The 19,776-nt window shown below is 64.0% G+C and overlaps 5 protein-coding genes across 6 annotated transcripts; 3 read left to right on the top strand and 2 right to left on the bottom strand.

The window, feature by feature from the left end:
- Positions 1 to 11: 11 nt before the first annotated feature.
- Positions 12 to 7,715, bottom strand: FAM193B (family with sequence similarity 193 member B). The gene is made up of 10 exons (XM_085073922.1): positions 7,435 to 7,715; positions 5,936 to 6,175; positions 5,060 to 5,282; positions 4,668 to 4,877; positions 3,980 to 4,394; positions 2,839 to 3,034; positions 2,208 to 2,444; positions 694 to 1,705; positions 509 to 584; positions 12 to 382 (listed from the first exon to the last, which is right to left on the bottom strand). The coding sequence occupies exons 1-10, from the start codon at positions 7,633 to 7,635 to the stop codon at positions 286 to 288; spliced, it is 2,907 nt and encodes a 968-aa protein (XP_084930048.1). The 5' UTR covers positions 7,636 to 7,715; the 3' UTR covers positions 12 to 285.
- A 1,712-nt stretch (positions 7,716 to 9,427) lies between these two features.
- LOC146431360 (lateral signaling target protein 2 homolog) lies at positions 9,428 to 13,278 on the top strand. 2 transcript variants are annotated; one of them, XM_085073936.1, is made up of 12 exons: positions 9,428 to 9,559; positions 10,030 to 10,170; positions 10,245 to 10,382; positions 10,506 to 10,708; positions 10,791 to 10,880; positions 10,987 to 11,076; positions 11,195 to 11,296; positions 11,379 to 11,857; positions 11,932 to 12,045; positions 12,202 to 12,300; positions 12,440 to 12,552; positions 12,633 to 13,278. In XM_085073936.1, exons 1-12 carry the CDS (start codon positions 9,518 to 9,520, stop codon positions 12,762 to 12,764), a joined length of 1,743 nt encoding a protein of 580 aa, XP_084930062.1. In that variant the 5' UTR covers positions 9,428 to 9,517; the 3' UTR covers positions 12,765 to 13,278. The 2 variants fall into 2 exon arrangements, with proteins under 2 accessions (XP_084930062.1, XP_084930060.1); XM_085073934.1 differs by having other exon boundaries at positions 12,437 to 12,552.
- Positions 13,279 to 13,616: 338 nt separating this feature from the next.
- On the top strand, positions 13,617 to 15,136 carry MXD3 (MAX dimerization protein 3). Its single transcript, XM_085073919.1, has 5 exons — positions 13,617 to 13,891; positions 13,973 to 14,002; positions 14,103 to 14,217; positions 14,313 to 14,478; positions 14,560 to 15,136. Exons 1-5 carry the CDS (start codon positions 13,737 to 13,739, stop codon positions 14,667 to 14,669), a joined length of 576 nt encoding a protein of 191 aa, XP_084930045.1. The 5' UTR covers positions 13,617 to 13,736; the 3' UTR covers positions 14,670 to 15,136.
- A 97-nt stretch (positions 15,137 to 15,233) lies between these two features.
- On the bottom strand, positions 15,234 to 17,038 carry PRELID1 (PRELI domain containing 1). Its single transcript, XM_085073918.1, has 5 exons — positions 16,856 to 17,038; positions 16,371 to 16,596; positions 16,177 to 16,290; positions 15,895 to 15,973; positions 15,234 to 15,501 (listed from the first exon to the last, which is right to left on the bottom strand). The coding sequence occupies exons 1-5, from the start codon at positions 16,945 to 16,947 to the stop codon at positions 15,365 to 15,367; spliced, it is 648 nt and encodes a 215-aa protein (XP_084930044.1). The 5' UTR covers positions 16,948 to 17,038; the 3' UTR covers positions 15,234 to 15,364.
- Positions 17,039 to 17,064: 26 nt separating this feature from the next.
- RAB24 (RAB24, member RAS oncogene family) lies at positions 17,065 to 19,747 on the top strand. Its single transcript, XM_085073921.1, has 8 exons — positions 17,065 to 17,235; positions 17,628 to 17,696; positions 17,819 to 17,897; positions 18,025 to 18,092; positions 18,191 to 18,290; positions 18,659 to 18,709; positions 18,804 to 18,866; positions 19,334 to 19,747. The coding sequence occupies exons 1-8, from the start codon at positions 17,119 to 17,121 to the stop codon at positions 19,396 to 19,398; spliced, it is 612 nt and encodes a 203-aa protein (XP_084930047.1). The 5' UTR covers positions 17,065 to 17,118; the 3' UTR covers positions 19,399 to 19,747.
- Positions 19,748 to 19,776: the final 29 nt, after the last annotated feature.

Here is a 19,776-nt window from a genome sequence, read left to right as displayed (position 1 = left end):
AGACAGCGGGGTTTAAATAAAATAAAAAATTAAAAAGTTCTTTATTGGGTCCAGCACGGTCCATCCCCGCGGCACGGGGAGTCGCGTGCCCGCGGAGAGGGGGACGGGACGGCCGGGATCACCCCGCGGGGAGGGGCAGGAGGATGGAGGGAGCCCCGGGGGTCCCCGCGGGGCAGGAGAGCACCGGGGCCCCCCGCGAAGGAGGGGACCCCACCGAGGTGAGGCGGGGGGCACAGTGAGGAGAGGCGAGCGGCCGTGGGTGGGTAGGGGTGGCCCCTCCGCACCTCACTGGGCTGCGCTGGAAGTGGTTTTCTTCAGGGTGAAGTTGGTCCAGTTCACGGCCACCTTCTGCCGCGTCTGCTTGGCCGAGTCCAGGCAGAACCTGACAAGGAGAGGACAGCCAGGTCAGCCCCCAGCCCCTCAGGACCCCCAGCTCCTCTGTGACCCCAGCCCCTCCCTCCCTCCAGCCCCACTGGCAGAGCTCAGTGCCCCGGGGCTCCCCCATCACCTCTTGAAATACTCCACTTCTCTGTCAGTTTCGTCCATCTCTGCCCCGTCCAGGTCCTTGGGCAGGAACACATCATCTGGGGAAGCAGAGAAGAGGGTCAGCGCTGCAGGGCAGGCAAGGGGCTGGCAGCTGGGCAAGGGACCACCACGAGGGTGGCGGCACAGAGTGGCACTCACAGCACTCACCGATCGAGGTATTGGATTTCTCCACCTTATTCCGGCTCTTCCTGCTCTTGCCCTTGGGCTGGGGGGAGCCCGCCAGGGCAGGAGGGGCAGCCAGGGCAGGTGGCTGCTGCTGCTGCTGCACTAGCTCTGGCAGCTCTGCTTTGCCCTCTCCCCTCCGGCCTTTCCACTCGCTGGTTCTCTCCTTCTCTGTCCTGGCGCTGCTGCAGCCCCAGGGCTGCCCCTTGCCGTTCTCCCCAGGCTCGGCACAGCTGCCCGCCCGCTGTGGCTCCGGGGCACTGGCCTTGGAAGGGTGCTTGGTTCCCAGCACCTGCCCCTTCCCACCAGGGCTCTCCAGCCGGGCCTGGCCGCCGGGCACGGCCGTGCCGTTCTCTCCTTTCTTCACCTGCCCATTCTGCCGTTTGTTCTTCCGCTGCCGGCTCCCCGCGGGCACCGACTCCGGTGGCTCCGGCCCCTTGGGCTGCGGTGCCTCCTTGGGCTCCGAGTTCAGCCCGCTGCCATCCGCAGCCGAGTCCGCAGCCTTGGACTGCACCCAGATCATGCGGGACAGGCTGGGCACGGCGCTGAGGCGTTTCACCACGCCGTTCTCGGCCGGCAGGGCCGGTGGGGGCTCCCCGGGCCCCTCACCCCATCGGGGGCCCAGTTCTCCCCGCAGTAGCGTGTGGCTCTTGGCAGGGCCCAGGCTGAGCGGGGCCAGCGCCAGGTCTATGTCCTGCAGGTCAGAAGACCCATTGAGGTTGGAGAGCAGGTTTTTCTGCTCCAGGACAGCTGCCTTCTTGGGGAAGTCATTGACATCCAGGTTGAGGTCGTAGACGCTGAAACTGGCCCGGATGGAGTCCTTAATGGTGTTCTTGATCTCCTGCAGCCGGCTGCTGAGGAAGCTGTTCACCCGCTCCAGCTCCAGCTCCGGCCACTCCAGCAGCTTCTCCTCAGTCGGCTCCCTGGCCTGGCTGGCTGCAGGGGCACGCTCTGCCCGCTTTTGGGCCTCCGCCTCCAGCTGGGCTTTCTCCTTCTCCTGCAACACAGGTGCCATGAGGATCATCTGGGCTGGCCCACAGAAGCACGGGCACAGGCCATGGAGCTTTGCCCCAGCTTTGTCTGACAGCAAACCCAAGGGCAGCTGCTCAGCAAAGCCATCCCACATTTTCCACACTCCCCCAACTGTCACATGTCCCTCATGGATGCTGCAACAGCTGGACACTGCACACCTGACATGGCTCTGGGCACCAGAAAGAGCCACCATAGCACCTCCTCTCCCTACCAGATATGCATGGTGTTAGAGATGTGGCATGGAGCAGGTAGGACAGTGCAGCCCAAAGCACCCAGGAGGGCTGGGCAACCTTCTGCAGGACAGAGGCAGGGGGAATCCCACATGGGGCCAGGCACCACTGCCACCTTGGGCAAGAGGGACACAGTTCAAAAACCCACATGGTTTTTGCAAGGAGAGAAGGAAAAGCCCTGCCAGGAGCACAGCCCTGCCTTGCCCTTCTGTAGCCCCGGCCCTTGCCCAGCCTCACCTTCTTCTTCTGCTTGTGCCGTGCCCGTTTGGCTGCCTTGGCACTGTTCAAGGGCTTGGGCTCTGTGCTGTTGATGTAGTCCAGCAGCTCATCCACATTGCGGTGGTCCACAGCAGGCTCCCCTGAGCTGCTGTTGTGCCCTAGTTTCTGTGGCAGCTCCTCTTTCCTCTTGGTGAGGCGAGAGCGCAGCTTCTCTCGGATCTCAGCGTAGTTGCGGCTCGTGGGAGCGGCCGGGGGCTGCAGAAGGTGAGTGCTGTCAGCTGGACACCAGCCAGCATAAGGGGCAGGCAGCCCCAGCTCCCCCAACAGCCCCCCATGACCTTTCAGCCACTCCCTTCCCCACGGTCTCAGGAAAACAAGTCAGCACAGCTCTACTGAACTCTTCCACCGTGAAGCCACAGGGCTTGGCTGGCTGCTCCGAGCCCCAGGGCTGGGCAGGCAGCTGCGAGTTGGGAGCAAGGGACCAGCAGGCTGATGAAGCAGGGTAGAAAGGAAGCGGGGGATGTGTATGCCCGCAGGAAACAGCCGCGGCCAGACCTGCCCGCCTCTGCACTCCAGGCACAGGGACTGAGTGACGTCTCCCCACGCAGCACGAGGACCGGGGATGGCTGCAGACCAGCCCCTCACTCACCGCGTTGTGGCCGAAGAACTCACAGTAGCAGCAGTCGCAGAACTTCCCGTCTTTCTGGTTGGTGGAGGAGGAGGTGCAGGAACTGCGCTCCGAGCTGCTGTCCTCATCCTCCCCGAGCCCCTCATCTGCCTCGCAGGGCTGCGGTGGATGGCAGCTGGTACCGTTTGGAAATTTGTGCCCTTTGCAAGAGGGATCCCTGAAGGGAAGGGGAGAAGAGCGAGAGGTAAGCAGGCACCTGGGGATCTCAAAAATTGCCCTATACTATGCATGTAGGAACAGCCCTCCTGGGGAAGCTTGTACCCAAGCACAAGGATTTGCAGGACAAAGGCCCTCCCCTGCATTCTCCTCCTCTGGGGGAGATGCCAGAGGAGCCCATGGCAGCAACCTGCCACTCCCAGCCCTCAGGGCCTCTGGCCAGCAGGAGGCTGGTGTAGCAGAGCCCCAGAGAGCAGCACCCTGCCAGGCCCTGGACTGGGAGGAGGGCAGGGTGTGGTACTCACTGAGGGTGGCAAGTAGTACAGGAACAAACTGGGACCATGTGTGGCTGCCAGACATCCCCATGCGAAGGCAGGCCCAGCTCACATGGGCACAGGCTACCCAGCTCAGAGAAAGGGAGGCCAGCATCATTCCTTGAGCTCCAACTTGGGACCCGGCTGGCTCTCCACAGGGAGAGCTAATTAGTGGAGAGGAACCAGCGTGCTCTCTTCCAGGGCACAGGCAGCCCAGAGGGGGCCAGGAGAGCAGAATAAGCACACAGGCTTCATCTTCTCGAGGACCTTTGCTCAGTGCCACAGCTGTCTGATGGGCCTCACTGACAAAGGTTCTGTTGGCCAACAGCAGGTTGACTAGGTGGGTCCTTTGGGTCTTTTAGCTGGAGGAGGAGCAAGTACAGCCTCTTCTGTACCACAGAACCAAAGGACAACAGCAGGCACAACACACGTTGGGAGAGAAAGAGCCTGACCCTCAGAGACCAGAGGTCTGCAGCACCAGAACTGGCCCACAAAGACAGCAGCTTCCTGCACCAAAATGCCAGGGCAGCCAGTCCGTCCGCAGGGCAATGTGCATCCATGGGCAGGGATGGGAGAAAAGGCACATGGCCCCACAGGGAGAGGCTGAAAGCAGGCAGGGCTCCTCTACTCACCTGTTGGTGCTGGGCAGCTGGTGGGAGGCAGGAGGAGGGATGAGTGCAGTGCTGCAGTGCCCGTTGCAGGGATGAGCACAGCCCGACAGTGGCGGTGGCATCTTCAGCAGCGGCACGTTGGCAGGGGGCAGGTGAGGGCTCTTGCACGGCCCTGGGCTGTGTGAGGCTGCACCAGCAGGAGGAGACTCGGACACTGGCTTTGGGGCCGCTGCCTGCGCGTTGAGAGCAGGGAAGAGCGCGGCCTGTGAGGAGGTGCCCAGCGGGATGTGCGGCGGGGAGCCAAAGGGCCCCGGATGGGGAGGTGTCTGCTTGGAGGGGATCAGCGCCGGTGACTGGGAGGGGAGGCCGGTGGGACTGTTGGGAGGCGCAGTGAGGTCGGAGTGCTGATGATGCTCTGAGGAGTGGAAGGCCTCACCTGCAGTGGAGTGGGAGCAGAGACAGTCAGACAGTGGCTGCGCTGCACAGACCTGGGCCATGCTCAGAGCCGCCCACCACCTTCGCACAAGCTGTTTATCCTCCCAGGCGTCAGAGTGCTTGGGACAGAAGCCATCCCTGCTCACACAGGGCTTTGGGATCAGTGTGCCTCCCCCACAGAATCCAGCCCTTCTCCTTGGAGAGCAGGGCAAGGGGAAAGGCTCTGGAGCAGCAGGCCAGGAGGCTGTGGCCGGTGCTGTCACTGCACACGCACCTGGTAGGGTGGCCCTCCGGCACAAGCTTTTGAACTGCTTCGGCAGTGTCTTGCAGAAGTCGAGTGAGGTAGGCAGAGGCGAGCCCGGGGTGCCATTGCTGGAGGTGGCAGAGGCCGTGTGGCTGTAGGGACAGGCCTTCAGTCCCGGTGCCATGGCTGGCGCCTGGCTGGCACACTCCGGAGACAGGGCGAGGCCAGGGTGCTTGTCACCTGGAAGGAAAGCGGAGCTGGGGCTGAATCCCAGCACCATCTGGGATTTTCAGAGGGGCCCAATATACTCCTGACACTGGGATTCAGAGGCTCAGCCTGCCCATCCTTGCCTACAAGTAAGCCATCTAAGCCAGGAACTGGGCAGAAAGTTATGCTCAACCCCACAGCTGGCTTCAACTCACCTAGTGCAGCTGGGGGGGTCCCAAGGGGGCTGCCTTGTGTGGTCCCGTTGGTGTGCTGCGAGTTCCAGAGGCCCGAGAGCTTGTGAGCAGACAAGAATGAGCTGGGGTCCCAGTCCCCTGAGTTCCCGTGGCACGAGGAGGAAGAAGACGAGGAGGAGGAGGAAGAGGAGTGTGAGCCACCCCCACAAGACTGAGACTTGCAGGATGTGTGCGATAACGAGACCTACCAAAGAAAACACAGAGTGAAGTAGCTGTGAGGGGACGCCCTTGGCCCCAGGATGTCAGCACCAAGACTCTCTCCACTGCAGCAGGGGCTCAGCTCGTAAGAACGTCTTCTGTCACTGTCTTGGGAGTGACAAACACCCCATCCATCCAACACCAACACAGCCTGGCTCCCAGAGGCTGGGCCATGCACCTGTGCTGGTCCCACTCACACCAGGGCAGGGTTAAATAAAGCCAGGCAGGAGGGAGCTCCTCTACCTGAGCTCCATGCACAGGCAGGCACTTGCCCTGGCAACTGCTGCCTCTCTCTGCGTCATGAAGGGAGCAGCCCTGCGGCTGGGGGACGCGGCACAACGCGCAGTGGAGCAGGGCTGGCAGGAAAGCAGTGGCACTGTCAGCCTTGCCAGCCCGGCAGTTCCAAGCCATGGCAGGCTGCTGGATGAGCCTCCACAGCACCACACACTGCCACACCGCAGCCTGTCCCTGCTGAGCCAGCAGCAGCCCTGGGCAGGGCAGTGAAGGCTGGGATGTCTGGGACACTGAGTTCAGTGCAAGGATGGGACCCGCACACCCACTGAGTGCCACAGGCTGGTCAGTGCCACACTCCTGCAGCTACAGCCCTAGTTTTCCAACCCCAGCTCTGTAACTTCGTACCGCCAGGGCCTGCTCCTGCACCGCCCGTCGCTCTTCCTCCTCCACGCTCTTCCGGCAGCTCTGGCAGATCCACAGTGGCATTTCTCCCAGGAGGTTCTGCACGAGCGTTGGCACGAAGTCCGGTGGCAGCCTCTCGCCCGGGGAAACCAGTCCATTGTGGGACGGCCCTCCCCAGTCCTTCCGCTCCCGGTGACAGAGCAGGCAGCACGTCTGCACAGACTGGTTGGCAGTGGGCAGCACCTGAGGAAGGACACACAGACTGTGAGTCACCCAGGTGTGATCCGGCACAGATGTGGGGCAGATGAGGCAGCGAAGGAGACCACAGGACGCTGACACCAAACCAGGGAAATTCTTGTAGGCTACATGTGGCATTGCACCTTCTGCCACTGGAGCAGAGCAGCCTCAGGCTGCCCAGCTGCTGCCAACCTGCCATGTGCCAGCTGGGAGTGTTTTGGACCTCTGGGAAGATCACAGCATGCCAAAGAGCCAGCCCTGCCACCAAGCAAGACTGGGAAGCTACCAGCAACTTCCACCATCACCCCTGGTACACTGAGACTGAAGGAACTTGCATGTCAAAGCAAGACCCACAGCAATCCAACACAGGGATATGAAGGGTGGGTCTGGCAGCCTCAGCTCTTCCTCCTCGCCCATTACAGATACCCCCACTGTGTCACCCAAGAGCCCCAAGCCCTCTCTCCCGCCTCTTTGTTCTGCACAGCCAGCGGTGCAGATGCGCCAGGGTGGGGTGCAGCCCCCCATGCTGCTTCACGCTTTCCCTGAACACGCACAGCCAGGTTGAGGTTTCCCCGCAGGGGCTGGGCTGCATCCCTCGGGCTCGCTGGAGCCCTGACAGCCGTGACGAGCCCGGCGTGGCGCGGGTGAGGGGGCCCCCATTGTCTGCCGGCACAGCGGGGCCCTGCCACAATGAGCCGTGCATTGAACCGCTGCTGCCAAACAGATGGCGTCTGCAGGCTCAAGGTGAAGCAAAGGTCAGAGGCCAAGGAGAGCAGAGTGGGGGAACAGCCCCCCTGCCCACCCACGGCGAGGGGGGGGCGGCCAGGCCACCCCGTGTCCCAGCTGACAGAGTCACCACGGCGGGTGACACCACGGCTGTCCCCAGCACACCCAGCACATCCACGGCCCGCGCCCACCCTCGGCTCCCAGCCCGCCACCCGGAGCAGGTGGCGGCAGCCAGGTGTGTCCAGCAGGGATGTCAGGCAGCCAGAGGCGCGCTGAATGAGGATGCTGGAGCCACCTGCCAGCATCGCCCAGTGGCAGGGCTGTGGCAGGGCAGTGGCAGGGCTGTGGCAGGGCTGGGCCCTCCCGCGGGGCGCTGTGGGAACGCTCCGACCCCCATCCGCAGGGATGCTCCGAGCCGGGGGTCGGGGCGGGGATGGGGCAGGGCCCGGGGGGGATGGGGCGCAAGGGGCAGTGCCCCATCCCCGCCCAGGTTGAACCTTGGAGCCAGCTCCGTGCCCGCCGCAACGCTACCCCGGTACCTGCGCGCTGCCTCTGCCCGACTCCCCGCCGCTGCCCGCCGCCGCCGCCACCTCAGGCGGGGCGGGCGGTTCCGGTGGTGGTGGCGGCGGGGGAGGCCCGACGTCGGGACCCGCCACCCTGTCACGGCGAGGCCCGGAGCCACCTGCCGCCGCTGCCGCCGCCGTTGCCGCCGTTGCCGCCTTGTTCCGCCGGCGAGTCATGGCGAGCCCGCCGCAGCCAGGACAACAGCCAATATGGCGGCGCGGCCCGTCCGGCCCCTGCCCGCGGGAAGGAGGGAGGGAGGGAGGGGGGAAACGCTCGGTGAGGTGAAGCCGCCGCCGCCATCTTGCCAGAGGGCAGCGCTGCGCCCCCTGGCGGACAGGGGGAGTGGCGGCAGCGCAGCGAGTTCGAGTCCCGCCCCGCCCGCCGAGGCTGCCGCGGGTCCTAAAGGCGCCGCTGCCTTCATCGTGATCGGCGGCGGATCGTGATCGTATCCCGAGCTGGATATCGGAGTGTAACTCCTTGAGCTCACACTGAAAGAGAGCAGGATTAGATTAGATTAGATATTGGGAAAAAAAGTCTTCGCTGTGAGGGTGGCAAGGCCGTGGCACAGGTTGCCCAGAGGAGCTGTGGCTGCCCCATCCCTGGAAGTGTTCAATGCCAGGTTGGACAGGGTTTGGAGCAGCCTGGGCTAGTGGAAGGTGTCCCTGTGTACGGCAGAGGGATGGAACGAGATGATCTTTAAGGCCCCTTCCAAGCCATTACATGATTATCTGATTCCTGGCCCTACAGAGGACAACCCCCGGAATCACACCCTGTGCCCGAGAGCGTTGTCCAAATGCTCCTGGAGCTCTGGCAGGCTTGGAGCCCTGACCACGTCCCTGGGGAGCCTGTTCAGTGCCTGACCACCCTCTGGGTGAAAAACGTTTTCCTAATATCCAATCTAAACTTCCCCTGGCACAACTCCAGCTATTGTCTTGAGTCCTGTCACTATCACAGAGAGCAGAGCTGCCCCTCCTGAGTAAGCTGATGCCCATAATGAGGAAGCTGAAGCCCGTAATGAGGTCTCCCCTCAGTCTCCTCTTTTCCAGGCTGAACAGACCAAGGGACTTCAGCAGCTCCTCGTGTGACTTCCCCTCTCTTCCCTTCACCATCTTTGCAGCCTCCTTTGGACGGCTCCCTAATAGCTTTATGTCCTGATATTATGGTGCCCAAGTCTGCTGGCACCTGTGGGACAAGCAGGGCTCCAGGCTCAGTGTGTGCACAGGGACCCCCATTCACAGGAGCCAGGACACGGCTGAAAACAGAGCAGGAGTCCGTGGGGGACTCACAGAGCCCCAACACCGTGGCCATTCCCACACCCGCATCCATCTGGCGCAGCCTGGGCACTGCCATGACTCAGGAACTTTCTGAAGCCGAGGAGGTGCCGCCGCTGTGTTTGTTCAACCATGCTCCACGGATTTTTTACCCATGAATCTACCCCATTAGGCTTTCAGCCACCTGAATTATCGGCGCCCACATCCTGTGGCCAGCAGTGCCAGGTCTGGAGCAAACACCTCCTTTGGCACAGCCGGGGAGCTTTGCTGTGCCCGAGCACCCCTGGGGACCTTTTCTTGGCCACTTGGTCCCTCTTTCCCGCACCGAGGGGCCACTTTACCCCCTTCCTACTGCATTACCCCTCTCCGCATCCCATGCCCTGGACAGTAAAGTTGCCTGCGGGTGCCTCTCCTGGTGGTCCCCATCACTCCGGGAATGGGAGGAGGGCTGGGGGAAGCACTGGGATGTCCCTGTCCCCGGAAGGCTGGGCTGCGGGGAGAGAGGAGCCGGGGGAGGATAACCGGGGTTGCAGTCGGGAATTTGAGACAGGAACCGAGACCGGGAAGGAAAGCCGGCGATGAAACCCATCCCGCCCCACGGGAGACGCACCCTCACCCTTCCCATCACAGAGAACCGGTCCGTCGAGGAGCGGACGGGTCGTCCCGGTGCCGGGACTGGGCGGACACCGCTCCGATCCGCCCCCCGGGCGGTGCCCGGTGCCGACCCGCCCCGTCGGCGAGCGGCGGGCGCGGGGAGCCGGGCGGCGGCAGAGCTGCGGGACGCGCCATGCTGCCCGCTGCCCTGCGCCGATGGCTCCGCCGACCCAAGGTGAGACCGGGGGGATTGCACCGGGGCCGCCCTCCCTGTGCCAGGGACCGGCGGAGCCCCCGGACGACCCCCGTCGGGACCGTCCAGGAACTCCGCATTCCGGGCGCAGGGGGGGCAGCGAGAGTGCCTCGGGGTGGAGTGGGAGGAGGAAGCGGGGTGATTCTCGAGGACCTTTCCCGGTGTTTACAGCCACACACGGATCTGTGCCCAGGCTGCCGGGATGCGGCTGAGCTTGTTCATCCTGCTCTGCCCCCTGGGAAACTGAGGCACAGGTGGGTGGGGAGGGCGGCGCTCCCCGGGAGGAGCCAGAGCTGCCGTGGGAGGTCCCACGTACTTGCCCGAATGGATGTTTGTGGATCCGTGGGGTCCGAGCCCTACTTGACTGTGGGAATGGGAGATTTGGGATCCCGCTGACGCAGCACATGGAGATGCGGGGCGCTCCAACCATCACCCCTCTGCTCTTCCCACAGCGCTCCGACCCACGCCTGCTCTCCCAGTTCTTCTTTGCCGATGAGAGGGTGACACGGGTGGTGGCAGAGATCAACGGGCTGGATGCCGAACTGGACCCGCAGCAGTACCTGGTGCTCCTCAACCAGCTCCACCTCAGCCAGGTACGGGGGCAGCCCGGATCCCGGTGTGACTCGGTCCCTCCGGGAAGCCGTGGGTGACACTCTGCCCTCCCCAGGCTCACCTGCTGGCCGTCCTGGAGCGGATCATGGAGGAGTGCATCCCCACGCAGCGGCACAGCCGCGACTACCTGGTCAAGTTCCCCGAGGAGCTCTTGGTGGACAACTTGGGGAACCACATGCTGTTTGCTGCTGAGGTGAGCCCGGGGATGCTGTCTGGGGGATCTGACTCCTCAGGGTGGTAGACACCCCACCACCAGCTTACCCTGGGGTTAGGCACTGCCTCGGTTGCTGGCTCCTGACAGTCCCTATCCTGGCAGTGTCTCCTGGCTGGCACCTTCCTGGAAGTGGAGGAGTCAGATGGGGCACAGCTGCGGCCCCAGGCCAGGAATCTGCTGTGCAGCCTGGAGCTGGTCCGGACAGTGCTGCGGGAGCAGAGCCTGAGCCAACCCAGCTCCTACCCGGAACCTGTCCGGGCTGTGCTCATCCAATTTGACCGGCTCTTTGCAGAGTTTGAGCTGAGGTAGGGGCCAGGGTTAGGGTGCTGGGGTGGTGGGGGGCTGTGCCAGGACTGTAAGGTCCTCACAGTCTCCCCATCTCTCTAGCTACGTGTCCTCGCTTGTGGCAGTGAAGTCTCCTGAGGAGATCTACAGGCAGCAGGAGATCATTGTGCTCTTCTGTGAGACAGTGGAGAGGTGAGGGGCACTGTGTGTCAGGTGGGGGTGGCAGGGACCCTGGCCCCAAGGATGGGCAGCATCCTCAGGCTCGGATCCACTGTAAGGGTGTTTTGTGTGACCCCAGAGCTCTGCACCTGGGCTATCTGACCCAGGAGATGATTGATGGCTATGAACCACTGCTGATGTTCACCATCCCTCGCCTGGCCATTATCAGGTGGGTGCAGCCCCTGCAGAAGGGGGTATGTTCCCTGCCCTGTACCAGCTCCTTCTCCCCATGAGGAGTTGGGGTCCCAGGCAACCCCTGACGTGAGTTGGACTCTGTCCCTTCACAGCGGCCTCCTCATCTACCCTGACGGTCCCCTCAGTCTGGAGCGGAGCCCTGAGGAGATGTCCCGGGTCTTCAGCCCCTTCTACAACCTCCTGAAGAAGATCAGGTGTGCAGTGGGGGGCAATGGTTGGGGCTGTGGGGCAGTAGTAGGGCTGTGACATGGAGCTGATGCTGACCCCTCTCTGCAGGGACCTGCTGTGGGTGCTGTCAGCAGAGGAGCTCTGCCTGCTGGAGAGGAGCTTGTGCACAGCTGAACAGGAGGATCCCTGCAGTCCAGAAACACCCCCAGCTTGGGGGGCAGCTGTGCCCAGAGTGGATTCCCCTGCTCCATTCAGTCTCCTGGAGGTCCCTCATTCCACTCCACCACCCCCCACCTGCACAACACGACTGGGACCCCCTGGTGCAGTGGATGACCTGAGCACTGATCGGCAGTGGGGGTGTGCAGCTGGCAGGGAACAGGGCCAAGACTGCAGATCCCTGTCCATTGGGACAGGGACATCTCATACCAACCCTGGCACAAGGGTCACCTCCCCCCTGTGCAGCCCTCAGCCCCTCGGGAGCAGCCCAGGGGGACTTGCTGCCCCCCCAGGTGCCCGCTGCTCGGAGCTGCGCTCCCGCTACAGCAGCACCAAGGACATGCTGCACACCCTCTTTGTCTGCATCTCAGGTGAGTGACCCCCAAGCCAGCCCCCCAGCACTCTGAACCCCCCAGCACCCTCACCCCCCACCATCCTGGTGCAGGGGTGGCTGATCAGCTCCAGACCAACTTTGCCAGTGACATGAGGAGCATCTTGAAAACGGTCTTCAAGATCGTGTCCTCGCAGGCGGAGCCCTCGGAGGAGCAGAGTGCCAACAGTGAGTAATCCCCAGGGACATGTGGGACTGCTCCTCTCTGCCCTGCCCATCACCTGTCCCTGGTGAGACAAGGCCACAGCCCCAGGCTCGGGGAAAACGTGGCCATAGTACCTGGCTCTGGTTGTGGCTAGAGCACCACAACCCTTGTCCCCACAGAAGAGAAGGATGGTGACTCCTGTGTGACAGATGCTCCTCATGTGGCCGACTGCCCACTGTGCTCCAGCCGTGCAGAGGCTGCCGGGCTCCGGAGGGCAGGTAAGGGGCTGCCCAGGTTTCATGACTCTGGGGCAAGGTGTGAGGCTGGGGCTGATCCTGCCCCATCTTGCCTGAGGGGATCTGGCTGTGAGGGGAGCCAGGGTGAGGGGCTTTAACTGATGTGTGTTTTGCCCAGCAGGTGCCCGCCACCTGCCCGAGTGGGTGCCGGACAGCACGTGCAGCCAGTGCTCTGCCTGCCACTCGCCCTTCACCCTGCTACGCCGCCGGCACCACTGCCGCAGCTGTGGGAAGGTAGGACGGGGTTGGGATGGAGCATGTGGGGTTCTCCGAGGGACCGGGCTCTGCTCAGCCCCTCTCTGGCTTCCTGGCAGATCTTCTGTGCCCGCTGCTCACCGAATACCGCAGTGCTGCCACACTACAGCCAGACCAAACCTGTCCGTGTCTGCACCCACTGCTACACCACGCACCTCCCAGCCACGTCCCGCTGCGCCCGGAGCCAGTGAGAGCCCCTCTGCCAGATCTGCATCGTAGGACGCCACACAGCTGGGGGCCCAGGGCCACTCCGGGGCTGCCGGGCAGCACCTCGGCCCCATGACTCTCCTCAGAGCTTGGTGGGCATGGCTGCAGGATCCCCCACATGGTGTTAGGCCTCCCCCTGATGCAGAGGGGCAGGACCCCACACGGTGGCAGCCCATACGGGGTGATGGTGGGCGCAGGACCGCCTCTCCTGATGCACCGTGGTCTGCTCTGCTTTCGGTGAGCTGCCTGCTGCTGCCGTGCACCTGCCCCCCGGCTGGAAATGTGCTTCGTGGTGGTTTTTTTTCAGGTGAACTTTGGCTGCTGTTGGGCCCGGGGCAGAGTCTCCCCCCGGGCCCTGGCCGGAGAAGGTGCAAACAGCCCTCACATGACAGCGGGTGCCCCGGGGCCGCCCGTGTCGTGCCGTGCCCGGGGCCCGGCGCTCCCCTTCCCTCCCCATCGCCTCCGCCCGATGGATTTTAATAAAGAGATAAACCCGTCTGTCTGGGCCTCATGGCGCTGGGCTCGGTGATTCCCGAGGAGCTGGTGGGTGCGGCCGGTCCGGGGACACCCGTGGACTCGGCAGGGTGGGGGATGAAGGCCGCACTCCCGCCCTTCTCGCATGGGCGGACACGGCGATCCGCGCCCCGCGCGTCACCGGCTGCGCACATGGGCGGGCACGGGAGCGGGCGCACCTTTCCGAGGGGCGTGGCCTGGGGCGTGGCCTGGAGAGGCGTGGCCAAGGAGCGTAAATTGCCTAAACACCGGTGGGGGCGGGGCGCTGCTCGGGGGGCGGGGCCTGGCGCCTGGGGGGCGTGGCCCGCGCCGTCCCCTCCCGCCAATTCAAATTTGAAGCACGCGCTTTCCCGCCTGAATTTGTTTGCCCGCCGAGGTGACGTCAGCGGCGCGGGGCGCCCCGCAGCCAATGAGCGCGCGGCTCGCGGCCCCCCCCTCCCGCCATGGAGCCCGCGGCCACCAGCATCCAGGTGCTGCTCCAGGCGGCCGAATTCCTGGAGCACCGGGAACACCGATACCCGCTCGGCCTGGCCGAGGCCGAGCACGGCTACGCCGCGCTGTGCCCTGCCCCGTCGCGCCGGGCCGTGGGCAGCGTCAGGTGAGCGGTGGGCGAGCGGATGGGTGGGTGGATGGCGGCGGCCGGTGGCGAGGGTGCTGATCACCGGGGTCTCTTCGGCAGGTCGGTGCACAACGCGCTGGAGAAGCACAGGTACGGGGGCGTGGGGGGAGAAGCGGCGGGGCAAGGGATGATCGTGCCCGTGACTCCCCGCGGTTGACCGCCGTGTCGTTCCCCCCCTGCCCCGCCGCAGGAGAGCCCAGCTCCGGTGCTGCCTGGAGCGGCTGAAGCAGCAGGTGCCGGTGGGCGCGGGGCCGTCCCGTCCCACCACGCTGAGCCTCCTGCACCGTGCCCGGCTTCACATCCAGGTGAGGAGGGGTGCTCGCCCCGGCACCGCTCGCTTCTGTGTGGCAACAGAGCCGCCCAGCTCGGACTCTGCTCATGCCTCACTGGGTCCCCACAGAGGCTGGAGGAGCAGGAGCTGAGGGCACGAAGGGCCAAGGACCGGCTGCGGGACCGGCAGCGGAGCCTGCAGCGGCGGCTGGAATGGCTGCTCTTGCCTGCTGAAGGGGAACGGGAACGGGCCGACAGCCTGGACTCATCCCAGCTCTCAGAGCCCTCCGAGGGAGGTAAGAGGGCAAAGAAAAAACAATGGGGGGCAGGGAGGGAAAGCAGACAAGGGCCTGACCCAGCCTCGCCCTGGTGCCCAGAGGATGTCGAGGTAGAGGTGGATGGCGTGGTGTTCAGCGGGGACCTGCTACCCAGCTTTGGCACCGGGAGGGACCACAGCTACTCCAGCCCCCACAGCCCTGCATCCTGATGGTGCCTGCTGCCTTCCCTGCACTGCCTGCCTCCTTCCTGCCGGAAACCCAGCCTCTGCCAGCCTCATCACAGCTGCCAGAGTAAGGGGACACAGGTGGGGGAAAGAGCCCAGCTTTACCCCCCACAGCTGGGTGGCACTAGCTGTGGCACTGGGTGCATAGGGCTGGCACTGCACTGTGGCACCTGCTGTGCACTGCAAAGCACCAGAGGAGGTGCTGGAAGAAAGCCTGGCTGTCACAGGGACACACTCCTGCCTCCCCCGTGCACCCCCAGGCAGTTTGGGGGCTGCCTGGCTTGAGTACAGGGCAGTGTTGCCCACTGCAGACACAGCTACAGGAAGGCTCTCCCGCCCCTGGAGCGCCAGGAAGGGGAAACAAGTGCATTAAGCAACCTGCCTTCATGCTCCTGCAGCCACCCCGCTCTCTTGTACAGACCAACATTTTATAGTAAAGGCACTTGGTAAAACCCTGGCCTGTGTCTTCCCTACGAAGGGCTGGACCCCCAGAATGGAGAGCAGCACTGGGCTCTGCTCTAGCCAGGCCAGCCTCAGCCAAATCAGAGGTGGGAGTCGATTCTTTAATGATAATTACATCTCAGAAAGGGTCTAACAGCAGCTGATTGTCAAACTTGTACAGTTTCTTTAAAAATATAAAATCTAAGCAGTCTCCTATCTGTCCTGGTGCAGCTGGCCCCTCACACGTACTGCTTCTTCTTGGTGGCTGCCTTGCTTGCCAGGTCCTTGGCTTTCTCCGTAGCAGCCAGGGCTGTTTCCTTGGCTTTCTCGGTTGCTTCCTTGGCTGTCTCCACCAGGGTTTTGGATGGAGCTTCTCCTATAACATGGAAGCTATTAACCCCACAGGAGTGCTGGCTAGACCGGCCCTGCCACCGAGGCACTTCCCCACACAGGGAGGAAGATGAGCCTGGTGTTCCTGACCCCAGCACGTCAGGGCATGTTGCAAAGGGGAACCACAGGCACATGACTGTTGCCATGCTCCATCCCCTCCTGCCTGCACTCCACCCTTGCCCAGCCCTGCAATCACAGCTCGGCTGCTCCACTCAGGACAAGCAGGCCGTGCCAAGGCACAGGGTAAAGGCAAGTGGTGAGGATTTCAGAGTCAGATTAGTTCAAACCACAACCTGCCCGTGGACTGGAGTGTTCCCAGAGTGACCTCTAACGCCAAGAGACCCGTCCCGGTCAGCCCCAGCCTGCCCTTGGTGCCCACCTTGCATTCTTGCTAGCACGTATTCAAATCCCTTAGTGCTCTTGGTCACGTTGCTTTTGAACCTGGCCAGACCAAACTCCTGCAAGGCAAAAGTCAGTGAAGGTGTGAGCCCTGTTAGACACAGCCCCGGGGGCTCTGTCCCAGCTTGACAAATCACAGTGACCATTCTGGGTGCCTCAAGAGCTCATGAGGACCGGGGAGGGTGAGAAACAAGGGGAAAAGGTGTAAAACCAGCACAAGGAAAGGGCAGAGCAGCAGCTTTACTGCTCGAGCAGTGCTCACCTGGATGGCCCGCGAGACGCCAAACAGGCTGGAAGATACCCAGGCCTCCCGCTTGACCTCGGTCCAGTTGCTGTTCTCGGGGTTCACCCGGTACTCGCAGCGCTCCTCCACCACCTGCACGGGGCACAGGCCAGCCGTGGGCACTGCTGCGTCCCCTTCACTCGCCACACACCCCCACCAGCAGCAGCACCTACCATGAGACGAGCGTGGTTGATGTTCCAGGTGAATGTGGTCATGGTTCGGTTCTTGGGGTCCACGATAGAGTCCTCCAGGATGTAGACGGAGTGGGCGACATTGGCTGGGAAGAAGCGCTCTGCCCAGCGCGGCATCCGGTTGGTCTTGGTCAGGAGCCGCCGGGAGAGCAGCTTGTGGTCCGGCGTCACCTCCCGGTGCACGATGTCTTCGGTCAGGACATGTTTGCTGAAATGGGGAAGAAAACATCAAGCCCTGCTCGTCGCCAGCTCTCCCCCGGGGCTGGGAATCATCAGGGACTGAGGGATTAAGGGAGGAGGGAACCAGCTGCCCGCTGGGCACTGGCGGGGCGGGACACCCATCCCTGAAGGCTGGAGCCGGCAGGACCCCCGGGGAAAGGGCTGGGCTGAGGAAGGGCGGTGGCACCAACCCCAGGTGGGACCGGGGCGGCGGGAGGGGCGGCGGGTCGGGCAGGGCCCCGGCGCACCTGTAGGGGTTGGGGTAGCGCTGCCAGAAGGCGGCGAACACCTGGTCCCAGGGCCCCTTGAGGACGCTCAGGCTGGCGCAGTATTTCCCCATGGGGCCGCCGCTCAGGCCCGCGCCTGCTGGGCGGCCGCCATGCGGCCCGAGCGCCCCGCCCCGCCCCGCCGCGCGCTTCCGCCCCGCTCTGCGCACTTCCGGCACGCCCAGCCCGGTTCCGGCCCCGCCCCGCCCGGTGTGGCCCCGCCCCGCGGCGGCGGCGGCGCCAGGATGAGCGGGAGGCGGGTGGACGCCAAGGTGGTGCTGCTGGGGCAGGAGGGGGTGGGCAAGAGCAGCCTCGTGGAGCGCTGCGCCCACCGCCGCTTCCGCCCCGGGCCCTACCAGAACGTGAGTGACACACCGGCTCCGCCACCGGCACCCGGCGGCCCCGCGGTGCTGCGGCGCGTCCCCGGGATGGCGCCCCCCGTGTCTCCCCCGTGTGCCCGGGATGAGCCCGTCAGCGCGACACCCGCGCGGGTCCCCCCCGGTTTCCCCACCGTGTCCTCGGGATGTTGCCACCCGCATCTCTAGTTCGGCGTCCCCTCGGGTTGTCCCCCGCCGTGCCCGGGCTGCGACCCGCCACCTCCCTCCCGCGGGCCGGTCCCCTCGTTTCATCGCTTTCCTTCCCCGCGGCCCGGGCTGAATTCCCCCCTGTCCCTGCGCCGGTTTCCGCCGCGCTCCCAGACCAGATGTCCCCGCATTCGCGGGGGTTCCCACCGCGCCTCTCGCTTCTCTTCCAGACGATCGGAGCCGCCTTTGTGGCCAAGGTGATGACCGTGGGGGACCAGACGGTGACCCTGGGCATCTGGGTAAGTGCAAGGGTGAGGGCTGTCCCAGCGTTCCTCTCACATCCCTGGCTGTCCCCTGTCTCGGGGACCTCTGAGACCCTCGGACCCCCATCACCTGCCGAGCGCTTCCCTGTCGCCCCCAGGACACGGCGGGCTCCGAGCGCTACGAGGCCATGAGCCGCATCTACTACCGGGGAGCCCGGGCTGCCATCGTGTGCTACGGTGAGGGCATGGAGAAAGGGAAGGGGAAGGAGCTAGTGGCTGCAAAGGTCCCGGGCTGGGGTGGTGGTGACACCAGTGGGTCGGGCGCTGAGGAGCGGTGTCAGCAGACCCTGACTTCTCTCCCCAGATCTCACTGACGGTGGCAGTTTCCAGCGAGCCAAGTTCTGGGTGAACGAGCTGCAGAACTGTGAGGAGGTATGAGGGGCCAGGGGGCTGTGAAGCCTTGCCATGGGGCAAGGGGCGCTGGTGATGGGGACAAGGGCACACCCCTTCCACCCTTTTTCCTGTCACAGGGCTGCCGGATCTACCTGTGTGGCACCAAGAGTGACCTGCTGGAGGAGGACAGGAGGAAGCGGGGGGTTGACTTCCACGATGTGCAGGACTATGCTGATGGTACGGCTGGTGCTGGCCCTTCCTGGGCTCATGCAGCATCGAGTGGGTGGGGAGTGAGGGGAGACTGAGCTCCCCTCACTGCATCCACGTGCGGAGCTCTGCCCTTGCAGTGGGCCCGGAGCAGATCCAGTGGCACCAGAGCTCCCTGTGTGGTGAGGCACCTGCTCTGCCGCGGACCTCCCTGGGCACAGCATGTCCTGACAGGGGCAGGCGTAAGGCCAGCTGGGCCAAGGGGCTGGGAGCCCTGCCCTGGTTCCCTGCCAGCCCGCTGTCAGCAGCCGTGCCTGAGGGGTGACTCTGGGGGCAGACAAGCCCGTGGAGCCATATCCTGCACCTGCAGCAAGTGCCAACCTGGGCCCTCGTTTCAGAGATCAAAGCAGACCTCTTCGAGACCTCCAGTAAAACAGGCCAGAGCGTGGGTGAGTAGCAGGGATTGTACCCTGGCTGAGCAGGGCTGGGGGCTCTGCCTGACAGAGAGGCACCCATATCCACCATGCCCCTTTCTTCCTCCAGATGAGCTGTTCCAAAAGGTGGCCGAGGATTACGTCAACTTCTCCGCCTTCCAGGTGATGACAGGTGAGTAGGCAGGACCTGTCCCTCCCCAGGCACCTTCTCATGTGCTGGGGGGTGCCCCTGCCTCTAGGGAGGGTGTGGAGGATGAGCTCTGGGGGTCTGGCATGGCCCTCCCTGGGGCTGTTGCAGCTCCATGCTGGGAGTTGTCCGATCAGAGCATCCTCATGCCTGCTCAGGCCAGGCTCAGCACATCCTCACGGCTGTGCCACAGTGGCCTTTGGCAACCAGGAGTCTTGCTGGGCTGCAGGACTCGCTCAGCTCTGCACCAGCCCTGCCCAGGCATGCCCAGCCTGGCTGTGCTTCCTGCCCTGGGCTGTGCTGCAGCCATGAGCTGTGCCATGACCTTGAATCTTGCCACTTCTCCATGGGCACCAAACCCTCCCGAGGGGACCTGCCGGGGCCCACGCCTGGGACCAGCAGCCTTGGTGGTGTGGATGTGCCAGCAGCCTGCCGCTCCTGCTCTCTTCCAGAGGACAAGGGTGTCAATCTGAACCAGAGGAACAGTCCCTACTTCTACAGCTGCTGCCACCACTGAGCCCCCGTGCCAAAAGGGAATTGCTGCTGCCAGATGGGCAGTTGGCTGCGCCGGACTCCTCCGGATTTTTACCTGCTGTGTTTTAGCTGTTTGGGCCTGTCTGCAGCACGGCCTACGGACTGCTCTTCTCCTGGCACATGGAGCAGCACAGGGCTGCCATGCACTGCCGGGAATCCATGGACTGTCACCCCTGGGGACCCCCTCCCTGCCACCTGTGGCATGTGTGGGAGCTGTGGTGGCCCAGTGATGGCTGATAACTTATTCTCTTGGAGATGCTCGATTCTTTGCAGATTTATTTAAGCGTCTTCTCTTGGGGTGTACAATGTAAATAAAACGCATTGTGGTCTGAGCTGTCCCCATGCACGTGAGGCTGTCAGG

This window comes from Lichenostomus cassidix, chromosome 13 (genome assembly GCF_008360975.1).
Source record: "Lichenostomus cassidix isolate B80296 chromosome 13, HeHo_3.0, whole genome shotgun sequence".
NCBI classification, from domain to species: Eukaryota; Metazoa; Chordata; class Aves; order Passeriformes; family Meliphagidae; genus Lichenostomus; species Lichenostomus cassidix.
The sequence above is the reverse complement of the archived record's forward strand: the minus strand, read 5'-3'. Positions and strand labels throughout refer to the sequence as shown.

Bases quoted from the DNA above. Each gene is read 5' to 3' on its own strand.
- RAB24 (XM_085073921.1), top strand. From the start codon at position 17,119: ATGAGCGGGAGGCGGGTGGACGCCAAGGTGGTGCTGCTGGGGCAGGAG. The intron at 17,697-17,818 runs GTAAGTGCAAGG...TGTCGCCCCCAG, and splicing joins CGGTGACCCTGGGCATCTGG to GACACGGCGGGCTCCGAGCG. The intron at 17,898-18,024 runs GTGAGGGCATGG...TTCTCTCCCCAG, and splicing joins GGCTGCCATCGTGTGCTACG to ATCTCACTGACGGTGGCAGT.
- FAM193B (XM_085073922.1), bottom strand. From the start codon at position 7,635: ATGACTCGCCGGCGGAACAAGGCGGCAACGGCGGCAACGGCGGCGGCA. The intron at 1,706-2,207 runs GTGAGGCTGGGC...CCTGTGTTGCAG, and splicing joins GGCACAAGCAGAAGAAGAAG to GAGAAGGAGAAAGCCCAGCT. The intron at 585-693 runs GTGAGTGCTGTG...CTGCTTCCCCAG, and splicing joins GAAATCCAATACCTCGATCG to ATGATGTGTTCCTGCCCAAG.
- PRELID1 (XM_085073918.1), bottom strand. From the start codon at position 16,947: ATGGGGAAATACTGCGCCAGCCTGAGCGTCCTCAAGGGGCCCTGGGAC. The intron at 16,597-16,855 runs GTGCGCCGGGGC...TCCCCATTTCAG, and splicing joins CGCTACCCCAACCCCTACAG to CAAACATGTCCTGACCGAAG. The intron at 15,502-15,894 runs GTGGGCACCAAG...TCCATGTTATAG, and splicing joins CGTGCTAGCAAGAATGCAAG to GAGAAGCTCCATCCAAAACC.
- LOC146431360 (XM_085073934.1), top strand. From the start codon at position 9,518: ATGCTGCCCGCTGCCCTGCGCCGATGGCTCCGCCGACCCAAG. The intron at 9,560-10,029 runs GTGAGACCGGGG...CTCTTCCCACAG, and splicing joins GATGGCTCCGCCGACCCAAG to CGCTCCGACCCACGCCTGCT. The intron at 12,553-12,632 runs GTAGGACGGGGT...GCTTCCTGGCAG, and splicing joins ACTGCCGCAGCTGTGGGAAG to ATCTTCTGTGCCCGCTGCTC.
- MXD3 (XM_085073919.1), top strand. From the start codon at position 13,737: ATGGAGCCCGCGGCCACCAGCATCCAGGTGCTGCTCCAGGCGGCCGAA. The intron at 14,218-14,312 runs GTGAGGAGGGGT...GGGTCCCCACAG, and splicing joins GTGCCCGGCTTCACATCCAG to AGGCTGGAGGAGCAGGAGCT. The intron at 14,479-14,559 runs GTAAGAGGGCAA...CCTGGTGCCCAG, and splicing joins CTCAGAGCCCTCCGAGGGAG to AGGATGTCGAGGTAGAGGTG.